Consider the following 20533-nt stretch of genomic DNA (forward strand, 5'->3'; position numbering starts at 1 on the left):
CAGGCAGCACAAGCACCCGAAACAGCAGCCAAAAAGGAAGCAGTGTTGTGAGCATCAAGCAAAAAAGCAGACGGGATCTTTATGTGGAGAAGCTTCAAGTACACTTAATCAAAGCAAAAGCGTTTACCATAAAGAAGTGAGTGCGTGAGAACGCCTTGGGGCTGGGGAGCTGGTGTCACTTACTCCATATCAGCCAGAGGTGACAAGTGAAGTGACTTCTCCCACCACAAACATCATCTGCTTCAGGCAGAACGAAATAGCCCATTGTGATACTGCTTTTAAAAATCACTTTCCAAAAAGGATGATTTAGTTTTACATCCACTGCATTTCTAAACACACTTTTTCTATTTGAACACGGGCTCACGGTGTGTATTTCCAGGCATATGAAAGAGTCCAACCAGACGGAGAGGGAATGAAGTCAGAGCTGGAAGTTTCTTAGAGATACACTTACCCCATAGAGGGAAACCGAGGTGCATGCGGGAAGTGGTTTGTCTGTCACGCAGCCCAAGTTCACCAGCCGAGTTCACAGGCCCCTCCCCCAGGTGACAGGGATGCAGACAGGAGTGGAAACGGGGGAGGTGCAACAGGACTGGCCCTGAGTCTGGGCTCTGAGACCGAGGGCGCTGCTCACATGGACGTGGCCTTGAATTGAAGGCGGAACCCAGAGCACAGTGAAGATAAGGGGACAGGGGCTGTGCAGACAAGCCAGGGCCAGGGCACAGGGTCATGAAGGATGGAGCGAGGTGAGCTCCAAAGCCCAGGGCGCTTCCCGGGACCCGGGGGACACACGGGGTTGGAAACGGGAGGAGCAGGGGCTGTGTGGCGTTTCCTGGGTCCCAGGCAGGACCACAGGCCCCGTTTGCTCTCACCGCAGCCCGGGCCTCCTGCCTCATTACTTATCACACCTTCTACAGAAGCGCAGAGGGCTGGGTAGCAGGATCAGGGCCTCACAGGTGGAGAGTGCTTGAATCGGGATAAACCGGCCCCTCATTTCCAGGGCTACCGCTCCATATGCTTCAAGGAGAGAAGAGGTCTATGGTCCCGTCGGCCATGAACTAGTGCACAGTCTCTGTTGGGGCAGGAGCCCCGCTTACCCCAGCAGGCTGTCCTGAGGTCGGGGGCAGGGGGTGAGAGCTGGTGGGAGGAGGGAAGCAGAGGATGGAATGATCTGATCACTGTATCCAGTGGTTCCTGCATCCCCCTCTCCGGGTGTCTGTCTGGCAGGACCCTGCAGCTCTACGTGCCCATCAGACAGTTCTTCTACAACCTCATCCACCCCGACTACAGCGCCGTGACCGACGTGTACGTGCTCATGTTCCTGGCAGACACCGTTGACTTTGTCATCATCGTCTTTGGCTTCTGGGCCTTTGGGGTAGGTCGGGGACCAGGGCCACTGCACACCAGGGACCAGCGCTGCTGTCCTGTGGGTGCCACCGGGCCTGAACCTGTGGTCTCCCCCCCCAGAAACATTCAGCCGCGGCCGACATCACCTCCTCGCTGTCGGAGGACCAGGTCCCAGGGCCCTTCCTGGTGATGGTCCTCATTCAGTTCGGGACCATGGTGGTGGACCGGGCACTGTACCTCAGGAAGACGGTCCTGGGGAAGGTCATCTTCCAGGTCATCCTGGTGTTTGGAATTCACTTCTGGATGTTCTTCATCTTGCCTGGTGTGACTGAGAGGTAAGGCCTTCGGAAGCTAGAGCCGTGGGGGCCGCTTTCACGCAGACATTTTCGTAAGGATCAGCCCGTAGGAGAAGGGAAAGTTAGGGGGTTTAATCAATATTAAACTCAGTGTGAAGCCAAGGTGTGAGCTGATTCCTCAGAAACATTATCACTGCGTTTTATACTCAGACCTGGTGCTCTCAGATAGGGAGGGGACAGGCTGAGTGGTCAGCGCACACCTGGGGTCCTCGTGCTGTGACCTGAGCAGGTAGAGAGACGGACTGGAGTGCGGTGTTAAGAGTGTAAGGGGATGAGAGGACGCAAAACTGTGTCACATGAGAAGTGGATGAAAAGAACGGAGTCTGTTCAACTGGTAGAGAAAGGGGGTGCAGGTGACGAGGGGTCTGCCTCACTGGGTCCTTCTGAGGGGTAAACACAGCAGCCCCCGTGCCGCGGCTGCTGCAGTTAATACAACTGTTGCTGTGAAGATGCCTTGGAGGCCAAGGACTTGGGTAGGGAAGGGCTGGTGCTGTCCCAGGAGGGGCCTGGAGGCCGTCTTTCCCTCTGTCCCTTGAGCCCCCAGCTCTGGCCATGCTGACCCTCCTCGGTGCCTCCTGACAGCCTCTCCCCTCCCCTGGCAGGGCTCCCCTCCCCAAGGTCAGATCTCAGACCAGAGGGCACGCCTCCACCCAGAGCAGTGCTGGGGCCAAGTTGGTGCTTCACGCATGAGCAGATGAATGAGTCAGTCCAGGAAAGAAAAACCAGGGAGACCCCTACCAACAGGAAATGCAGGCAGACCTTGGGGATACGGTGGGTTCGGTTCCGACCACCGCAGCAAATCGGGTGGCCGGAATTTTCTGGTTTCCCGGTGCCTATAAAAGTTATGTTTACACCAAACTGTAGTCTATTAAGTGTGCAATAGCATTATGTATTAAAAACACAACGTTTGTACCTTAATCTAAAAATACTTTGCTAAAAAATGCTACCATCACCTGAGCCTTCAGTGAGTTATAGTAGTAACATCAAAGATCACTGATCACAGGTCACCACAACAAACATGATCGTAATGAAAAAGCCTGAACTATTGCAAGGATTACCTAATTGTGACACAGAGACACAAAGGGAGCAGATGCTGTTGGAAAAATGGTGCTGACAGACTTGCTGGACGCAGGGTGGCCACAAACTTTCCATTGGTAAAAATCACAGTATGTGTGAAGCGCGGTTAAAGGAGGTGTGCCTGGTATCGGCTCTGGTAGACGATGAAAGCAAAGGGTCTGCAGAAGGGGAGCAGGGAACTGTCCATGTAACATGAGAGGAGTGACCTTTTTAAGAACATGTCGTGAAAAGGTCTTCATGTGTACCATCCGTTTGATCTCTTTATCCGACCTCATGAGTCATTGACAGCCAAGCCTTAGGGATAACCTGTCCGTCAAGCTGGCGAGCACCATTTTTGGAGTAGCAAGTAATGAAAATGGATTTTCCTAATGTTGTTCAGAAACCGACTCAAATGTAATTGTCCACGAGGAAACCAAGTCTCTTCTACCAGTGGCTAGACTGACGTCTGCCCCCACCTGAACGTTCAGGCTGACTTTTTGACCTCAGTCTAGGGAATCATTGCTTTGTGATAATAAATGGTGGCAATGAAAATATTTTAAAAGGAAAATTGGAATTAGGATAATCTTTCCTGAGTCTAAAGTAGAACTAACGACATAAAGGGTTGTTACTCAGAAGATACCCAATAGCTCCGTAAGCCTTCCATTCCACACCACAAGCTAGGGGAGTAAATGTAGCTCACATGATAAAGATAATTCAGAATAGGGCAAGCCATTTGTAAAAATATTAGAATTTGGTCATGAGAACATTGTGAATCTTATTTTTTTTAAAGAGTTTTTTTTTTTTAATTTATTTTTGGCTGCATTGGGTCTTCATTGCTACGCGCAGGCCTCTTCTAGTTGCAGCGAGCGGGGGCTACTCTTCGTTGTGGTGCGTGGGCTTCTCATTGCGGTGGCTTCTCTTGTTGTGGAGCATGGGCTCTAGGTGCGTGGGCTTCAGTAGTTGTGGCACGTGGGCTCTGTAGTTGTGGCACACGGGATTAGTTGCTCTGTGGCTTGTGGGATCTTCCCAGACCAGGGCTAGAACCCGTGTCCCCAGCATTGGCAGGTGGATTCTTAACCACTACGCTACCAGGGAAGTCCCTTATTTGTTAGTCTTTAAAATAGAATAAGTACAATTTTCTCTGTAAATATTTAATTATAGCTGTCTCTCAAAGCAGAGAAATAAGCCAAATTTAACACCCAGGATAGCTGGATGGTGAATTTTGGTAATTTGTCTGATACTTAAAAGCATCAAGGAGGCATTCTCCAGCAGCTCTCATTGAAATTCTTAATTTCACAGAAGAAAAGACCTTAAAAAGCTTTCTAGACCCACTGTCTAATTTTCCAGATGAAGACAGGTGAGCCCATATGGAAGTGTGACCTCCCCAGAGTCACTCAGCCAATTACTGGAGGGGCCAACTCCCAATCCCAGGGCTCTTGGCCCTACTGTGTGCTGCAGCTACTGTATACTGCACCTACTGTATATATACCTACCGTATACTGCACCTACTGTATACTGCACCTACTGTATAGTGCACCTACTATATACTACATGTACTGTATACAGCACCTACCATGTATGTGCTACACCTACTGTATAATGCACATACCATATACTACACCTACTGTACATTACACCTACTATATACTATACCTACTGTATACTGCACCTACTATATACTACATGTACTGTATACAGCACCTACCATGTATGTGCTACACCTACTGTATAATGCACCTACCATATACTACACCTAGTGTACACTACACCTGCTATATACTATACCTACCGTATACTGCACCTACTGTATACTGCACCTACCATATACAATACCTACCATATACTACACCTACTGTATACTATACCTACCATATACTACACCTACTGTATACTATACCTACCATATACTGCACCTACTGTATACTACACCTACCATACACTGCACTTACTGTATACTATACCTACTGTATACTGCACCTACTGTATAACGCACTCCTGCCCCCATGGGAAGCATCCCGTACTTGCTTCCAGGAAGATTTTTTTTTTTAGGTAACACAACCTATTATTTCACTCTGCAGTGTGAAGAGGATTTGATTATTCCAGCCAGTCCCAAGAGAGAGTTCCAGAGCCCTAGAGCCTAGATTTTTGCCATGTCCTAACAGGGGGTCCAGCAGAAACCAGAGCTCCCAGAAATACTGCAATGGTAAAGCCACTGAGAGTCCTTTTAGCATTTTAGTCCTTTTAGGTCAAATCGGCAAATGGTTTGGTATTCCTGCTTGTATTGGTGTCCTGTTGCTGCTGTAACAAATCACTACAAAGTTAGAGTTTAAAGCAATGCAGGTGTGTTGTCTGGCAGTTCTGCAGGTCAGGGGGCAGAACCAGATCTCACTGGACTGTTTCATGTATGTGGGCAGGGCTGTGGTTCTTTCTGGAGGCTCCAGGGGAGCATCCACCTCCCGCCCTCTTCCAGCTTCTAGAGATGCCCATGCTCTGCACCTGTGGTCTCCTTGTCCATCTTCAAACCCAGCATCTGTTCCCCTGCCGCGTCTCCCTCTACCCATGGCTGAGCAAGGCTCTCTCCCGCTAAGGACTCACTGACTGTGAGGCCACCTGGTCAGCCCCGGATGCTCCCCGTCTCCAGGTCCCCGACCTTAGCACGTCTGTCAAGTCCTCTTTGCCATGGGAGGTCACATGTTCCCAGGTTCTGGGGACTAGGACGTGCACATTTTTGGGTGGGGGCTGGGGGCATTCTTCTGGCGACCACGCTGTCCTGCCAGGCTTTTGAGGAGGTCAACAGCATAGTGACAACGCCTGCCAACCAAACATGGCTGAAACATCTGCTCTAAGGACCGAATGAATGAGAGCTTCTCTGGGGTGTCTTACAAATCGTGCATATTCAATTCAATTTCACGTTTATCGAGCACCTCTTAGGTCCAGGGCAGCAGACCAGGAGAAAAGGGCTGTGACACCCACGTGAATAAAGCAAGGACCCGTCGGCCTTTCACACACTGGGCTCCCAGGCTCCCGACACTGAGAGTCACCAAACTATGGCCACACAAGTCCTTTCTTCTGGGATCTCACCTTTGGGTCTCACCTAATGGCCATCCCTAGTGCAACAGACTATCCTGTCTTTGGTTTTGGATCTTTAATTCAAGATATATTAGGATTGGTGAGCCTCTGGCATCGCTGCGGGCATGTCAGTGACAACATAATTTCTTGACATTTCAAACTGTGCTGCTACTCTGTAACCTCCAAAATTCACTTTTACTCCTTCAAATATTGTTACTGAAAATTTCATTCATTGTTTAAAGAGAAACCATTGATTTTTTTTTTTTTTTTTTTGCGGTACGCGGGCCTCTCACTGTTGTGGCCTCTCCCATTGCGGAGCACAGGCTCCGGATGCACAGGCCCAGCGGCCATGGCTCACGGGCCCAGCCGCTCCGCGGCATATGGGATCCTCCCAGACCGGGGCACGAACCCGTGTCCCCTGCATCGGCAGGCGGACTCCCGACCACTGCGCCACCAGGGAAGCCCGAGAAACCATTGATTAATAGTCATATTGTCTAAATCCTTTCCAAACAAGGAAAGCATAAGGGGAGAGATGGATTAGGAGTCTTTTACGCTCTACAGAAGAAAATTAGGGTTACCGGTCATAATATTGAGGACGAGGAAGCTCGGATATCTTGAATAATTTTTCTGATAAATGGCTTTTTCTGTGTGCATCACACCATTTAGCCCATAAATATCCAGGGGTTCCCTACAGTCTACACAGCTCTGCACGGTAGGTGCCGAGGGAGACGGGGAGGGCGTGACTCCAGCCTCTGGGAATAAACCACGTAGAGACGCCACAGACAAACGCTTCCCAGTACAGGACAACCTCAGTGTCCCTAATTATGGTTAACGTGATTGCTTCAGGATCTGTAGGTTAACTAGTACTTATTCCAAGTTGACCCACTTTAACATCATAGAAAGGGAATTTTTTTAAGTAGGTAAAACAGGGGTTGGACCTTTTATAAAGAATAGAAGGCAACACAGTTTTAAGTCTTTGATTATAATTTTGATAAATATAGAATTCTTTCCCATGTAGTTTTTATATCAAGTATCTGTAAAATCAAAGGGCATTTTCCTGGAGAGATTTAAAAAAAAAGTTATTTCCTAAAGTTCTACCAATATGGACAGTTCCTAGAAAGATGAGGAACTGGATAGTTGATGGGGGCTCTCCGTAAAGTATCTGATATCTTACTGGTAACTTGTCAAGCGCCCACCATGGTCAAATGCAGTTAAAGTAATTCATTAAGTCCTGAAATACCGAGGCTGGGTTTCTCCACAGCAGAGACACTCATAAGCAACATTTCTGAGATCTTTAGCTGCCGACATCCACGTGGAGGCCTCTAGGCCCCCAGACACATAGGCCCACATGCTCCTGGCTTGTTCTTAGATCTTGTCAACTAAAGAATAGCTGTTTTCAATGAAAAAATAGTACATGTTTTCTTCTGATAACAAAATTGAAAATTAATGAGACAAATCCAGGATACAACATAAAGAGTAATACACTGCTTTGTCCAAAAAACTTAAAGTATCGCTCTTAATTTTAAACACAGGGAAGATTATACTTAAGTCTTACTGAGTTGAAAGTCTGATTAATTTTTAAAAATTTGTACTAATGATGTTTAAGACTCACAGAATGCTGCATTTATCCAAAGTTAAAAATGATCCTATAGGTCATCATTCTTTGAAAATGTGTTCTAATTTTTTTTCTAGTGTGAAATTTAGTTCCACTAAGTTTTTGCTCAGATTTACACTAGCATTCATGAACTGTTCGATGCTATGGGTCTCTTCATTCACTGTCCACCAGGAGAAGGGACTACCATCTCTAGCTCTGAGGATGTCAGTAGAAAAAGGCAAGTTAGTAGATCAGAGAGTCATGGATTTTTAGAGCAAGGGAAACTTTTCATATAAAGACATTGATGTTTAGAAAAATGATGGCTTGAGGAACAAACTCCATAGCAAACAGAACTGGAACCAAAATCCAGGTGTCAAAAATGTATTAATCCCTAACCTGTCTTATGTATGTATAGCAAAAAAAAAAAAAAAAAATGGGGGTTCATTTCTCAGAATTCTTTCTCCTACATCTTCCAAATCATGCATCCTGTCAAGTAAAAAACACATTTTGTTTTTTTCTTTGTTGAGCTTTAATTTGGACCATGATAGCAGCACCATCCAAGTCCTGAGAAAATGTTTATTAGTAAATTCACTTAACAGTCATTTATTTTAATTATGGCTGAAACAACTGAATAATGCTCTAATAAATTGGGGGCACATTCAGAGCAATTTTTTTTAATCATTAGATTTTCTGACCCCACCTCTTGCCTTTTAAAGAGATCCACTATGTAGAGAGAATTTACTGACTTGTCTTTAAGTGCCAGATGGGCAATTAGGATTTTTTTTTACATGCTAAACTGGTGTCCTTTTGTTCCAGAAGACTATTCCATCCCTCCACTTTTCTGTGTTTTCACATCTCAGGAAATTCAGCCAGAACCTGGTCGCCCAGCTTTGGTACTTCGTGAAATGCGTGTATTTTGGGTTGTCCGCCTACCAGATCCGCTGCGGCTACCCGACGCGGGTGCTCGGAAACTTCCTCACCAAGAGCTACAACTACGTCAATCTCTTCTTGTTTCAAGGGTGAGGATGCTCTGTGCTGTCACAGCCACTCACAGAGCGGGGCTGGCCGCGGGGTGGCATTGTGTCCCCTCCCTGGGAAGGAGTGGAGAAGAAGCTGGCGACCTCAGCATGTGGGTCCCTGCAGGGCTCCTACAGTGTTTGACAGGAGAGCATGTGTGGCCCTTGAAACGCCTTTTTGTGTGTGGTTCCACCCACCTGGCCAGGATGCTGCTCTAAAGTCAGCTGCGTGGGTTCATTTTCTTTTTCTGTATCGTGTATAATTACACTGATAATATTTCAGGATGAAAAATCGGGGTCCATGATCCTAAGTATTAATATATTCTGGGCACAATGCAACAGAATCTTTGGAATCTGGAGTGTTCCAAAATGCCTCTGGAATTTTGCTTGTGCAACAAGCCATCCATGGGAGGGGCATTGATTCCACTAATGTCACCTAATGTCAACCTGAATGCCACGCGACTTGCCTGTTCCTGGTAGGAAGTTATTACCACTCACACGGACATGTTGGTTCTTCTGTGTGAGGGTTTCGGTGTGAGCATCCCCTCCCGGTTCCCATGGAGATTATACCACAGGGTGAAGGGTCAGGCTGCTGGGGCACTGCTGGCCCCTGGAGCACCAGGCGTGGGGACCAGGGACTCAGTCACGGAAGAGTGTTGAGTGTGCTCAGATGTTGAGAACCACCACGCATGTCAGAGTTTCACTGCATGTGGCCCCGTGTGGGGAGGGGGCCTGACACGTCTTCAAGGGGGTGGAATAGTGCTCCCCCTCAAAGCTGAGGAGCTCAGGGGAGAAATCCGGGGGGCAACCCAGCTGCTGGGAGGGTCTGGGATGAGCCCCAGCCTGGAAGGAGCTCTGTGTCGGTCAAGAAACGAGGACCAAACCCAGACCCCAGAGGAGCCCAGGCCATCCCACTTACAGCTGAAATACAAGGGACTGAGCCAGGGTCTCGATAGCCTCAGTCACCTAGTACGTCCCCCAGCCGTGGGCCCTGCTGTGCCCCCAATGACGTGGCCGCGCCTGATGACTTTTCTCACCTCTCCTCATCTTTCCCCGACCAAGAGTATAACCTTCCCTAGCTCATTCAACAGCAAAGCCCCCGTAATTCAATAATCCTATGACCAGCAGATTCTCATAGCAGAAGCAAATGTTTAAAATGAACTTATTTACAAAACAGAAACAGACTCACAGACTTGAAGAATGAACTTATGGTTACCAGTGGGGAAGGGATAATTAGGGAGTTTGGGATTGACCTGTACACACTGCTATATTTAAAATGGATAACCAACAAGAACCTACTGTATAGCACAGGGAACTCTGCTCAATATTCTTTAACAACCTAAATGGGAAAAGAATTTGAAAAAGAATATATACATGTATATGTATAACTGAATCACTTTGCTGTACACCTGAAACTAACACAACACTGTTAATCAGCTATACTCCAATATAAAATAAAATTTAAAAAATAAAAAAATAAAAAATATTGAGTGAAAGAAAGGCACCAAAAAAAGAAGAAAAAAAATGAGAAAAGAAAAAAAAACAAAATCAGCAACTTGAAAAAATAAAAAGTAAAAAGTAAAATTGTGTTTACAGATGATATGACCTTTAAAAAAATTTTTTTTAACTGAAGTATCGTTGATTTACAATGTCGTGTTACTTTCTGCTGCACAGCAAAGTGATTCCAGTACACACACACACACACACACACACACACACACATAACCTTATAGGTTATTACAAAATACTGAGTATGGTTCCCTGTGCTATACAGTAGGTCCTTGTTGGTTATCTATTTTATATATAGTAGTGTGTAGATGTTAATTCCAACCTCCTAATTTATCCCTCCCCCAATATGATCTTTATAGAGAGAGAAAATCCTAAAGACTCACTCAAAACCTGTTGGAACTAATCAACATTTTCATTCAGTGAAGTTGTAGGATATAAAATCAACATATAGAAATCAGTTGTATGTTAAATTTAGCCAAAGATAAATGTAGCCAAAGAAGTGAAAGATTTGTACAATGAAAACCATGACTTTAATGAAAGAAACTGAAGACCCTTCAAACTTATTTGAAAAGGGAATTCCAGTTTAAGACCATCAGCAAAAAAAAAACAAAAAATTTAATTTTAAAAATGAAAAATACCTTTTCAAAAAGGTATTTTTGTCAAAAAACAAAAATCCTTTATTGGACTTACAATGAAAAGCAGTTGTATTTCAAGTTGGATTTGACCATAATAGTCACCTTGAGAATTTTTTCTAAGTTGTAAGGGCTGAAACAATCAGGACGTCCATGAGCCCTCGGGGTTGACCAGGCGATGGGGGCCCACCCCACAACTGTCCCTGTAACAAGACGTGGTTCCTGCTAGGTTCCGCCTCGTCCCTTTTCTGACGGAGCTGAGGGCCGTGATGGACTGGGTGTGGACAGACACGACCCTGAGCCTGTCCAGCTGGATCTGTGTGGAGGACATCTATGCTCACATATTCATCCTCAAGTGTTGGCGGGAGTCGGAAAAAGTAAGCCAATAATGATGCCTTAGCCCTATTTGTTTCTCTTGGATACAGGCTGTTATTAATAGGAACTTTTGCAAGTTTTCCAGCCACATAAATGAAGCAGAAACTACTAGAACCTATAAATGCCCCATTGATTTCACCCCACGCGAGTTAGGAATCTTGGACCTGCTTTTGCCTTAGTGAGAATAGCATCCAGATTTGTTCTTCTGGCAGCTGTATATTGTGGTTAAGAAGAAGGTGTATTGCTGCACAACCCAATAATTCTGAAGTGGCTCATTCGAGAACAAGAGGGAATGAGATGTGCTGGAGAAAAGTGGGATCAGGTGGCTGGGACTCAGGCTTACCCTCTGATTCACTCTTTGATGAGGGACAGATAATGTAACATCCGGGGCAAAGGAAATTGAAGTGCAAATATTTGCATATTCTGCTAGGTTGGATATTAAGGTTGACATATGGATAGAATTACTGTTATTTAAGGGATGTAGTCCAGCCTCCTGAGTAGCCCTGAAGGGAAACAGGTCCTGGAGAAGCAGCAGCTAAGCAAGGAACAGGCCTGTAGACCGAGCAGTTTCCACGGCACGTGGCAAAGCTGGGCCCTCCACCGCCCGCAGCCTGAGCTTGGGGCTGGGGAGCTCTTGATGCAGCAAACAGAGGTGATTCCAGTTTGGACAGCGTGGTCCTGAGAACGTGTGCCATGAATGAAGTTAAAATGTTTTCCACCCACCATGCTGGGGAGAAGCCCGTTGAAAGGCACAGGTTTTGAATATTCAGGAATTTAAAATATCCTTATCTCACCTGATCCCTTAAAACCAGAGGTTTATTCAGCAGAAGCTTTGGTCCCTTGGTGCATAGGTCAGCCCCCAGCAAACCCACACAGCCCTGTTAAGGAGAAAGATGCTCAGGCCGTGATGGACCCTGTGTTCCGGGTAGCGGGACCCTTGCAGCCCTGCCTCACTGCCTACCTTGTTCCCGGGTTGGGACAGGGTGGGTTCAGAGCAGATTCAGGACCCAATCCAGGGCGGACCCCATGGTTAGAGCGCCCGCCCTTCCCCCACCCGCTTCTCCCGGGGGACCCCGCCTGAGCGCGTGGCCCTTCTGTTGCAGAGGTACCCGCAGCCCCGGGGGCAGAAGAAGAAGAAGGTGGTCAAGTACGGGATGGGGGGGATGATCATCGTCCTGCTCATCTGTATTGTCTGGTTCCCTCTGCTCTTCATGTCTCTGGTCAAATCTGTCGCCGGGGTCATCAACCAGCCCCTGGACGTCTCGGTCACAATTACCCTGGGCGGGTACCAGGTAACCGCGCCTCCCTCCGGGGTCTCCCCCCTCCCCCGGCCCCTGCCAGTGCCTTGCCCAGCCGTGCTTTTCCCTGATAACCACCCAGAGGACTTACTTAGGTTTTGCGGACATATTTCCTGTCTGAATTTTGACTGTTCTGCAAATATGTGATATGTGAGCTAAGGTGCAGAAGACAGTGAAGGGAGAGTTCTGTTCTGGTTGTGGGTGATACACGACCTAATATTTTTCTTGGAACCCAGGATGCAGAGAAGTGCTTTGGAATATTAACCATCCTGTGTGTCTTTGTTTTCCAGCCTATTTTCACAATGAGTGCCCAGCAAAGCCAGCTGAAAGTTATGGACCAGCCAAAGTTTAATAAATTTATTAAAGCTTTTTCTAAGGACACTGTAAGTAAATGCATGGAGTCGGTCTCGATGAGCACCTGTCATATCGACCAGCTGACTGTTGTCACCTTATTTATTCACCACTTTGCCATGGCCTGAGCCGGTGGGCAGGCCTTTCTGGGGGTTATTAGTTACACACAGCAGGTTCCTGGCCACGGGCCGCTTTGATCATCTAAAATGTTATGTCTATATTATCAGACATAAGTGATAATAAACATAATTCTAATTCAGAGTATTTTCATGATAAGCACAACAGGTGTTGATCCTTTTAAAATTTTTTAAATTGTGGTAGATATTGATCCCCTTAACTGGTAGGGAATCTATCCTAAGGAAATCATTCAAAATATGGAAAAGCTCCAAGCAGGTGCCTGTTTGTGATGGCCTGCTCCACGTTAGTAAGAACTAGAGGCAATTTGGGATTCAACAAGTAGGGAATGAGTGAATCAATTACAGCAGATTTTTCAAGCAACTTCCTTTGTAATAAGATAATCATTACAAAGATGATTTCATGGCATGAAAATTTCTCAAAATGAAACATAACTCTAAAAGATACTATTATTATTTTTTTAATTTTCTGCGGTACGCGGGCCTCTCACTGTTGTGGCCTCTCCCGTTGGGGAGCACAGGCTCCGGATGCGCAGGCCCAGCGGCCGTGGCTCACGGGCCCAGCCGCTCCGTGGCACGTGGGATCTTCCCGGACCGGGGCACGAACCCGTGTCTCCTGCATCGGCAGGTGGACTCTCAACTACTGCGCCACCAGGGAAGCCCTATTATTTTTAAATGATTTTAAAAATTAAGATATGCATCCTCTACTGTATAAAACAGGGATGATGTTCTGGTGACAGAGCTGTGGTGGACATCATCCTTTTCTCTACATTCCATGCTTTTAGCATGATTCTTCATAATTAAAATTGGCTTTACAGATGATGCTTTTTATCTAAATAAAGTGATTAGGCAAACAGATGCTGTTCTCTTTTGTAAAATGATCAGCGTGTAAGTGCACACTGTCAAAAGTAATCTTGAGGGCTTCCCTGGTGGCGCAGTGGTTGAGTCCACCTGCCGATGCAGGGGACATGGGTTCGTGCCCCGGTCCGGGAGGATCCCACATGCCGCGGAGCGGCTGGGCCCGTGAGCCATGGCTGCTGAGCCTGCGCATCCGGAGCCTGTGCTCCGCAACGGGAGAGGCCACAACAGTGAGAGGCCCGCGTACCGCAAAAAAAAAAAAAAAAAAAAAAAGTAATCTTGAGGAGTACCCAGCTGTGAGGAAGGGCCCCGGTGTCCTGGGTGGATTAAATTTGACTCTCTCATGAGATGGACATTCCCCAATAGTTGATAAATGTCTTTCTTTAGTGGGAAGGAAAAAATGACACTAAGTCATCTGATTTTTCTTTACTGTTTGATTGGAATGATTCCATGGCCGTGGGTGTGGCAACATCACCACTGAGGTTTGGTGATGTGACTGGAGCTGATAGTGTCAGAACACACCAGGCAACCCATTGTAGGGAGCTGCCTTTCAGAGGAAGAGATTCCCCCTGGATACGGTCAGTTAAAGGGAAGAGTAGTTACTTTCTTACACATCCTCAAGTATGTGATCTATTTATGCAAGTGTATTTGTGTGCACACAGGGTGCTATGCAATTTCTGGAAAATTATGAAAAAGAAGACATAACAGTAGCAGAACTGGAAGGAAACTCAAATTCTTTGTGGACCATCAGCCCTCCCAGTAAGCAGAAAATGATACACGAGCTCATGGATCCCAATAGTAGCTTCTCTGTTGTTTTTTCATGGAGTGTGCAGAGGTAGTTACTGTATTTCCATGCATAATTCCCCCTTCCCCAACCTGAACTCGGGGCGGGGGTTGGGGGGTGTGGAAGGATACAGACCTCAGATTAATTCTGATCTTGGTTCACATTACTTCCTGGGAACATTCATTCGATGCTACAGCTAACATTTTTGTTTATTAAATAATGATTTGCCTGGGAATCATTGACAAAATGAAGAGCTTGTTAGTTTTCATTTTTCTACTAACTTCAGCTTTAAAGAGGCTGGCAATGAGATCTGTGACCAAGAGAGAAAGGTGGAGAGAAAAGAAAGAGGGTGATGACTCATAACATGAAACTGAGTCGGGTGAAGTGTAAGATTTCCCTGAGCTTGTGGGTCTGGTCTTAATCACAAAGGACTTGCAGCGCTGGGAACCTTGATTCTCCCTTGCCGGCCTCCAGCACTTGGGGAGCCCCAGCACCTCTTTTCTCCGAGCCTGAGCTGGGAGAGCCTCTGGGCAGTCCCAGGACGGGAGAGCAGGGAGATTCCTTCCCACCCCACCTGAGCCTCTGGCCAGCCTGCGGCCACCACGCAGCACATCTCGCAAAACGTTCTTGCATCCGAAAGCCCGATGTGTCTGGGGGGCCGTTGGGGGGCCTGGATGTAATACCTGGGCTGATTAGCTCAGTTTCCTTCATAACAGGCTGTGACTCAGGACTCTGGGCAGTCCCGTGACAGGTTTGTTGGGTCCACAATACCAGCTTCTTGGTCGGAATTAAGAAAGAATCATGATAGGTAAGGAAGAAAGCCTTCTAGAATCTGACTTCACAAGGAAGTAGTAAGAAGTATTTTGAAGGAGGCTGCTCCGAATTTAAAGAACTCCTTCTTTAATCTTACTTTCTCCTTTTAAATGTCCCAAACGCCTCACGTGGAATTCTGTACTGGCAAAAATGCACTTCCTAGCCCTTCCTTTGAAGAGCCACCAAAAGAAATTAAAAATCAATTTCTGATTGAACATTCTGCTTTTGATTGAGATATAATTGACATGTAGCATTATTTTAGTTACAGGGGTGCAACATAATGATTTGATATTTGTATAGGTTTCAAAATGATCACCACAAGAAGTCTAGTTAACATCCATCACCACACAGTTACCAAAAATTTTTTCCCTGTGAGGAGAACTTTTAAGATCTATTCTTTTAGCAACTTTCAAATATACAGTACAGAATTATTAACTACAGTCACCATGCTGTACATCCCCAGGACTTACTCATGTTATAACTGGAATTTGTGCCCTTTGACCACCTTCACCCATTTCATTCACCACCAGCCCACCTCTGGGAACCACCAATTCATTCTGTGTATCTATGAGTTCAGGTTTTGTGTTTTTATTTTTAGATTCCACATATAAATGTGATTATATAGTATTTCTGACTTATTTCACTTAACCTGGCATTAGGCTATCACAAATAGCAAGATTTCATTCTTTTTTATGGCTGAATAATATTCCTCTGTGTGTGTGTGTGTGTGTGTGTGTGTGTGTGTGTGTGTGTGTGTGTATGACATCTTCTTTATTCATTTATCTGTCAGTGGACACTTAGGTTGCTTCTGTATCTTGGCAATTGTAAATAATGCTGCAGTGAACATGGGGGTGCAGATATCTTTTCGAGTTAGTGTTTTCATTTGCTTTGGAAAAATACCCAGAAGTGGGATTGCTCAGTTACATGGTAGTTCTATTTTTAACTTTTTGAGGAACCTCCAAACTGTTCTCCATAGTCGCTGCAGCAACTTACATTCCCACCAACAGTGCAAGAGGGTCCCCTTTTCTCCATCTCCTCACCAGCACTTGGTAACTCTTGTCTTTTTAATCATGGGCATCATGCCATTCTGACAGGTGTGAGGTGATAACTCACTGTGAACATTCTTTTTACAACATAGATTCTCTGAGTCCCCATGGAGACTAACGTCGCTGGGCTAATATAAAGTGTTTCAGAACCCCTGTTAGATCATCAGGGATTTCTCTTGTGTCCCCACACTCTTCCTCCTCACCTGTATCTGTGTTAAAGGTGTCTGAGGCCTCCCTGGATGTCTAAGAGGCTGGCTGTAAAGGTGAGGAGGACAGGTTGAGGTTGACAATTGTGGACCCAGTGAAACTTGGTGAGATGAGTAATTCAGTGAGTTTTTAACCTCTCCTGCAGACTTCTGAATAACCACTGACGTTGAGCTTTTTTTTTTTCTTCACAGAAACATGAGTCTGGGTGCAAAAGCAGAAATAGCCACAGATAAGCTTTCTTTTCCTCTTAAAAATACGACACGAGAGCACATTGCTAAAATGATAGCTGGCAACAACACAGAAAGTTCCAAAACGCCAGTGTAAGTTGATTGTCATTTTTAATAGTGTTAGAAGGTGTATCTGGTCCAGATCTCCTCTACAAATACGTGTGTGCAAGAAACGCCATTTCTTCCTTCTTTGGTAACTCAAGTGAGCCTGTACTTAGAGTCCTCGATGGGCTGGGTCAAAGCACGTCTGCCCTCCTCCCGCCCCCGCTGCCCAGCTGGAGGACTGACCTCTTCTCTGGGGAGCAAACCTTGCTCTCATCTGACCGTAATCACCAAAAGCCAGGGAAAGGCCCTGGGAGACCCTTTTCTACTATTACCCCTGCCCCTGGGGCACCAAGTGCCTGGCTAACAAATGGGCGTTGAGAAGAAGGCAAGGGGGTGGGCGGAAATTTGAGGGAAAAAACTGTATCTTAATATATTATCCTGCTACATACTACTCCACTCCAAACATCTGAGCTGTGATGTTTAGATTCTAATATGAGAACCAGCAGGAGAAAAACACGGCCATTGGTCCAAAACTGCTAAGTGAACTATTCCAGACGCCCACCAGCCGCAGCCCAGCTCTGTCCCGTCTGCCCCAGCCCCAGGTCAAAGTGCTGAGTGTGAGGACTGCCACGATGCAGCCCTCAGACATGGTCCCTAAAGTACCCCCTTGTCAATCACTAAACACTAAGGGCCCCTGAGAACCGTCGGATCCTCCCCCATCACTTCCTGGACGAGAACACAGCCCTGGAGAGATGGAGTGGCCCGTGCGCAGGGTGGGCTAAGGGCTAGGATGCCAGTCCTCTGCCCCCCTCCCCACTCCCGTCTCTGGATCAGCTTGGGCAGCCCACTTCACTAGAGAGTTTTGAAATCCCAAAAATTAAAATTGGAAGAGTGGTGGGATCCTAGCAAGAAAGACAGCCCCTGGCTTCAGAAAAGTCACAGATGTGGGAAAATCTCTGCAGCAGTTTTTAAGCCATTAACCAGCTTGTGTACAGAGTTGGCATGAGTCTGGTTAGAACCTGGTGAATTTATTAGGCTTCGGAGACTTCTCATTTTAATGGAAACCAATAAGCTATGATGACTGCACATCGCGTAGTTGTAGGAAGACTCTCCCCATTACTTGTTTGAAATGAGGTCAAAAATAGCAACAACAACAGAAAAACAATTTTGCATGGGTAAAACAACTAAAACTTAATTATCCTTTTTTCTCTTAATGCCCAGGACCATAGAAAGGATTTACCCATACTACGTGAAAGCACCCAGCGACTCTAACTCCAAACCCATAAAGCAACTTTTATCTGGTAAGAATGAGAAGGAATTGTTCCAGAACGTTTCTTAATCTTTCGTTTATTCAATGTCTGTAGTTTGCCTTTTCAGCCTTGATCAAGCTCCTTTCCAGTTTTCTTCCCCCTGTGACATGGTTTGCAAGCATAAGGCTCTGGGCTGTGTCCACCAGCAAGAAGGGATCATTTACTCACCTGGGGGCGTGTTCTTCATCTTCCTTTGTTCATTGATAATAGAACTTGATTGACTTAAATCCACATTCAGTGACATGTTAACTGATTCATCAGAATCTGTTTACTTGTTTCTATTAGCAACCGTATCTTTGGCAGAAAACTGCCTAATACAGCGTTAACTCTGAAGGCCCCACAATAAGAACAATAAAAAGATGGCAGGAAATGGACTTGATTCAGCCCGAGGGTGACTGAGTACCAGTAGCAGGGCTCCATCTATTAAAGCTCTCAGCCAGCAAAGCTCAGCTCAGAAGTCACCTCCTCTGGGAAGTCCTCAGGGATCATACCACCCAGAAGTGGTCAGACCTTGTCAGTGCTGGAGGTTGCCACATGCCCATAAATAGTGCTTGTGTGCGTGGTCTTTCCCATTGAACCAGGCTGCGTGCAACCTGGTGACCCCTTAGCACCTCCTGGAGCACCTTCCTCCTGGAAGGCACGCAGTAAACGGTGGTAACATGAAAGAATCCATCAGTTCCATCAACAGTCAGCTACTGGGGTTTTTAACTGTCTCATTAGTTGTTGGGAATTGTCAGCCAAGGTGCTCCGGTGACGCATCTCCATTCACCCTGTGACTTCGGACTTCGCTGCTGTCGACTGGCCTCTTAGAGGAAGAGAGAGACCCCCACGGCCAGGCCCCCTCCTCCTGTTCCTCTCACAGAGCTGATGTGCCCATGTGTCCCCATCCTGGAACCGGATGCCATGGGTTACCAACCAGGCCATCCTGGTTCATCCGAGAATGGCTGAAGTGCATTACATCTATAAACTCTCCTGCTAATTGGATTTCATGTTTCTCCTTCTCCAGAAAATAATTTCATGAACATCACCGTCATTCTGTCCAGAGACAATACAACTAAATCCAACAGTGAGTGGTGGGTTCTCAACTTGACTGGGAATAGAATCTACAACCAGCATGCGCAGGCCCTGGAGCTGGTGGTCTTCAATGACAAGGTCAGCCCCCCAAGCCTGGGGTTCCTGGCCGGCTACGGGTAAGGAACCATTTCACCATTAACAGTTACGAGATCCCACTTCTGTATCCCACCAAGTTGAGGATGGGAAGTCTTTTATCTTCTGAGAATTCTCAAATTCTATAGCTGCATTATTAGAATTCACAGATCCTTGGCCCTTCATTTTATTTTTTAATTTTATTGAAGTCTAGTTGATTTACAGTGTTGTGTTAATTTCTTCTGTACAAAAAGGTCAATGTTTTCACCAAAGGGAAACAACTTAAGCTTTGGTAAGTCTATCGTGTCTTTTATGGCGTCTGAGAGAAAATGTTCATTATTTTTTTCTTTTAGGCATGTTCTCTTAACCGTATGTAACGGCCAGATACATTTCTACCTCATTTTTTTTTTTCAGTATCATGGGCCTCTATGCTTCAGTGGTCCTGGTGATTGGGAAGTTTGTCCGTGAATTCTTCAGTGGGATTTCTCACTCCATCATGTTTGAAGAGCTTCCGAATGTGGATCGGATTTTGAAGTTGTGCACAGATATTTTTTTAGTTCGAGAGACCGGGGAGCTGGAATTGGAGGAGGACCTCTATGCCAAATTAATATTCCTGTACCGTTCGCCAGAAACCATGATCAAATGGACCAGGGAGAAAACAAACTGATGCCCCAGGCCACAGTGACCACAAGCCAAGTTCACATTGGAATTTTCCAAAGAAAAAAAAGAAAAGCACAATACTCTCCTAAGAGCTAAGCATTTCTAATTCGGTGGAAACGGTCTCTCTTCTGACTGGTGCAGAAGGACTGGGCTTTCTTTTGCCCTCAGAGCTACGAGCAAAGGTACTCTCGAAAAGTCCTTTGTAATTCCATTCTTCTGAAATCAGGGCTACTCGCTTTATGTTTTAGTCCCGGTGTCTTGCAGTCTGATGGACTACGTGGAAGAGTCATTGATGGGTCTCGTCCCTCAGAGAAACGGAATAGGAGGAGGAGAGGGAAGGAGAGGCCTTCTCCTGTGAGGGGCGGTGCCCTCCGAAGAGACGCTACAATGCAACGCAATGCACGGGGCTCTGCGGCCAAGGGGACGCTGCTGTGAGGAGGACGGGGGCCCTGCAGCCCGAATACGCAACAGAACGGGGGCTGAAAACTCCTACCCATATGTCTAGCGGGGAAACAGGGAGGGGAGGGGGTCAGTGACCCATGGCGATGCCAGTGGAAGGATAAGCCTCATCCTAAGCAAAAACATAACATTAGTGACACTTACTGCCTTACCTTGACTGAAGACTAATGAGAAATCTTTCCATTAAACACCAGTGACCTCTCAGGAAAAAAAAGCAGCAAAACGAATACGTGGACATGGTGTT

The 20533-nt window shown here is 46.3% G+C and overlaps 1 protein-coding gene across 3 annotated transcripts in view; it reads left to right on the forward strand.

Moving 5' to 3' along the window:
• Positions 1–19856, forward strand: part of PIEZO2 (piezo type mechanosensitive ion channel component 2) — a 351580-nt gene extending 331724 nt beyond the window's left edge. For all 3 annotated transcript variants that reach the window (XM_060119106.1, XM_060119107.1, XM_060119108.1), the window contains 12 exons: positions 4–136; positions 1225–1372; positions 1465–1679; positions 8280–8438; positions 10806–10953; positions 12055–12243; positions 12540–12632; positions 14255–14427; positions 16634–16762; positions 17936–18015; positions 19031–19214; positions 19585–19856. In XM_060119106.1, the coding sequence (XP_059975089.1) occupies positions 4–136; positions 1225–1372; positions 1465–1679; positions 8280–8438; positions 10806–10953; positions 12055–12243; positions 12540–12632; positions 14255–14427; positions 16634–16762; positions 17936–18015; positions 19031–19214; positions 19585–19837 (1904 nt within the window). In that variant the 3' untranslated portion in view covers positions 19838–19856. The remainder of the gene's footprint in view (positions 1–3; positions 137–1224; positions 1373–1464; positions 1680–8279; positions 8439–10805; positions 10954–12054; positions 12244–12539; positions 12633–14254; positions 14428–16633; positions 16763–17935; positions 18016–19030; positions 19215–19584) is intronic.
• The last annotated feature ends 677 nt before the right edge of the window (positions 19857–20533 follow it).

Source organism: Mesoplodon densirostris, chromosome 15 (genome assembly GCF_025265405.1).
Source record: "Mesoplodon densirostris isolate mMesDen1 chromosome 15, mMesDen1 primary haplotype, whole genome shotgun sequence".
Taxonomy (NCBI): Eukaryota; Metazoa; Chordata; class Mammalia; order Artiodactyla; family Ziphiidae; genus Mesoplodon; species Mesoplodon densirostris.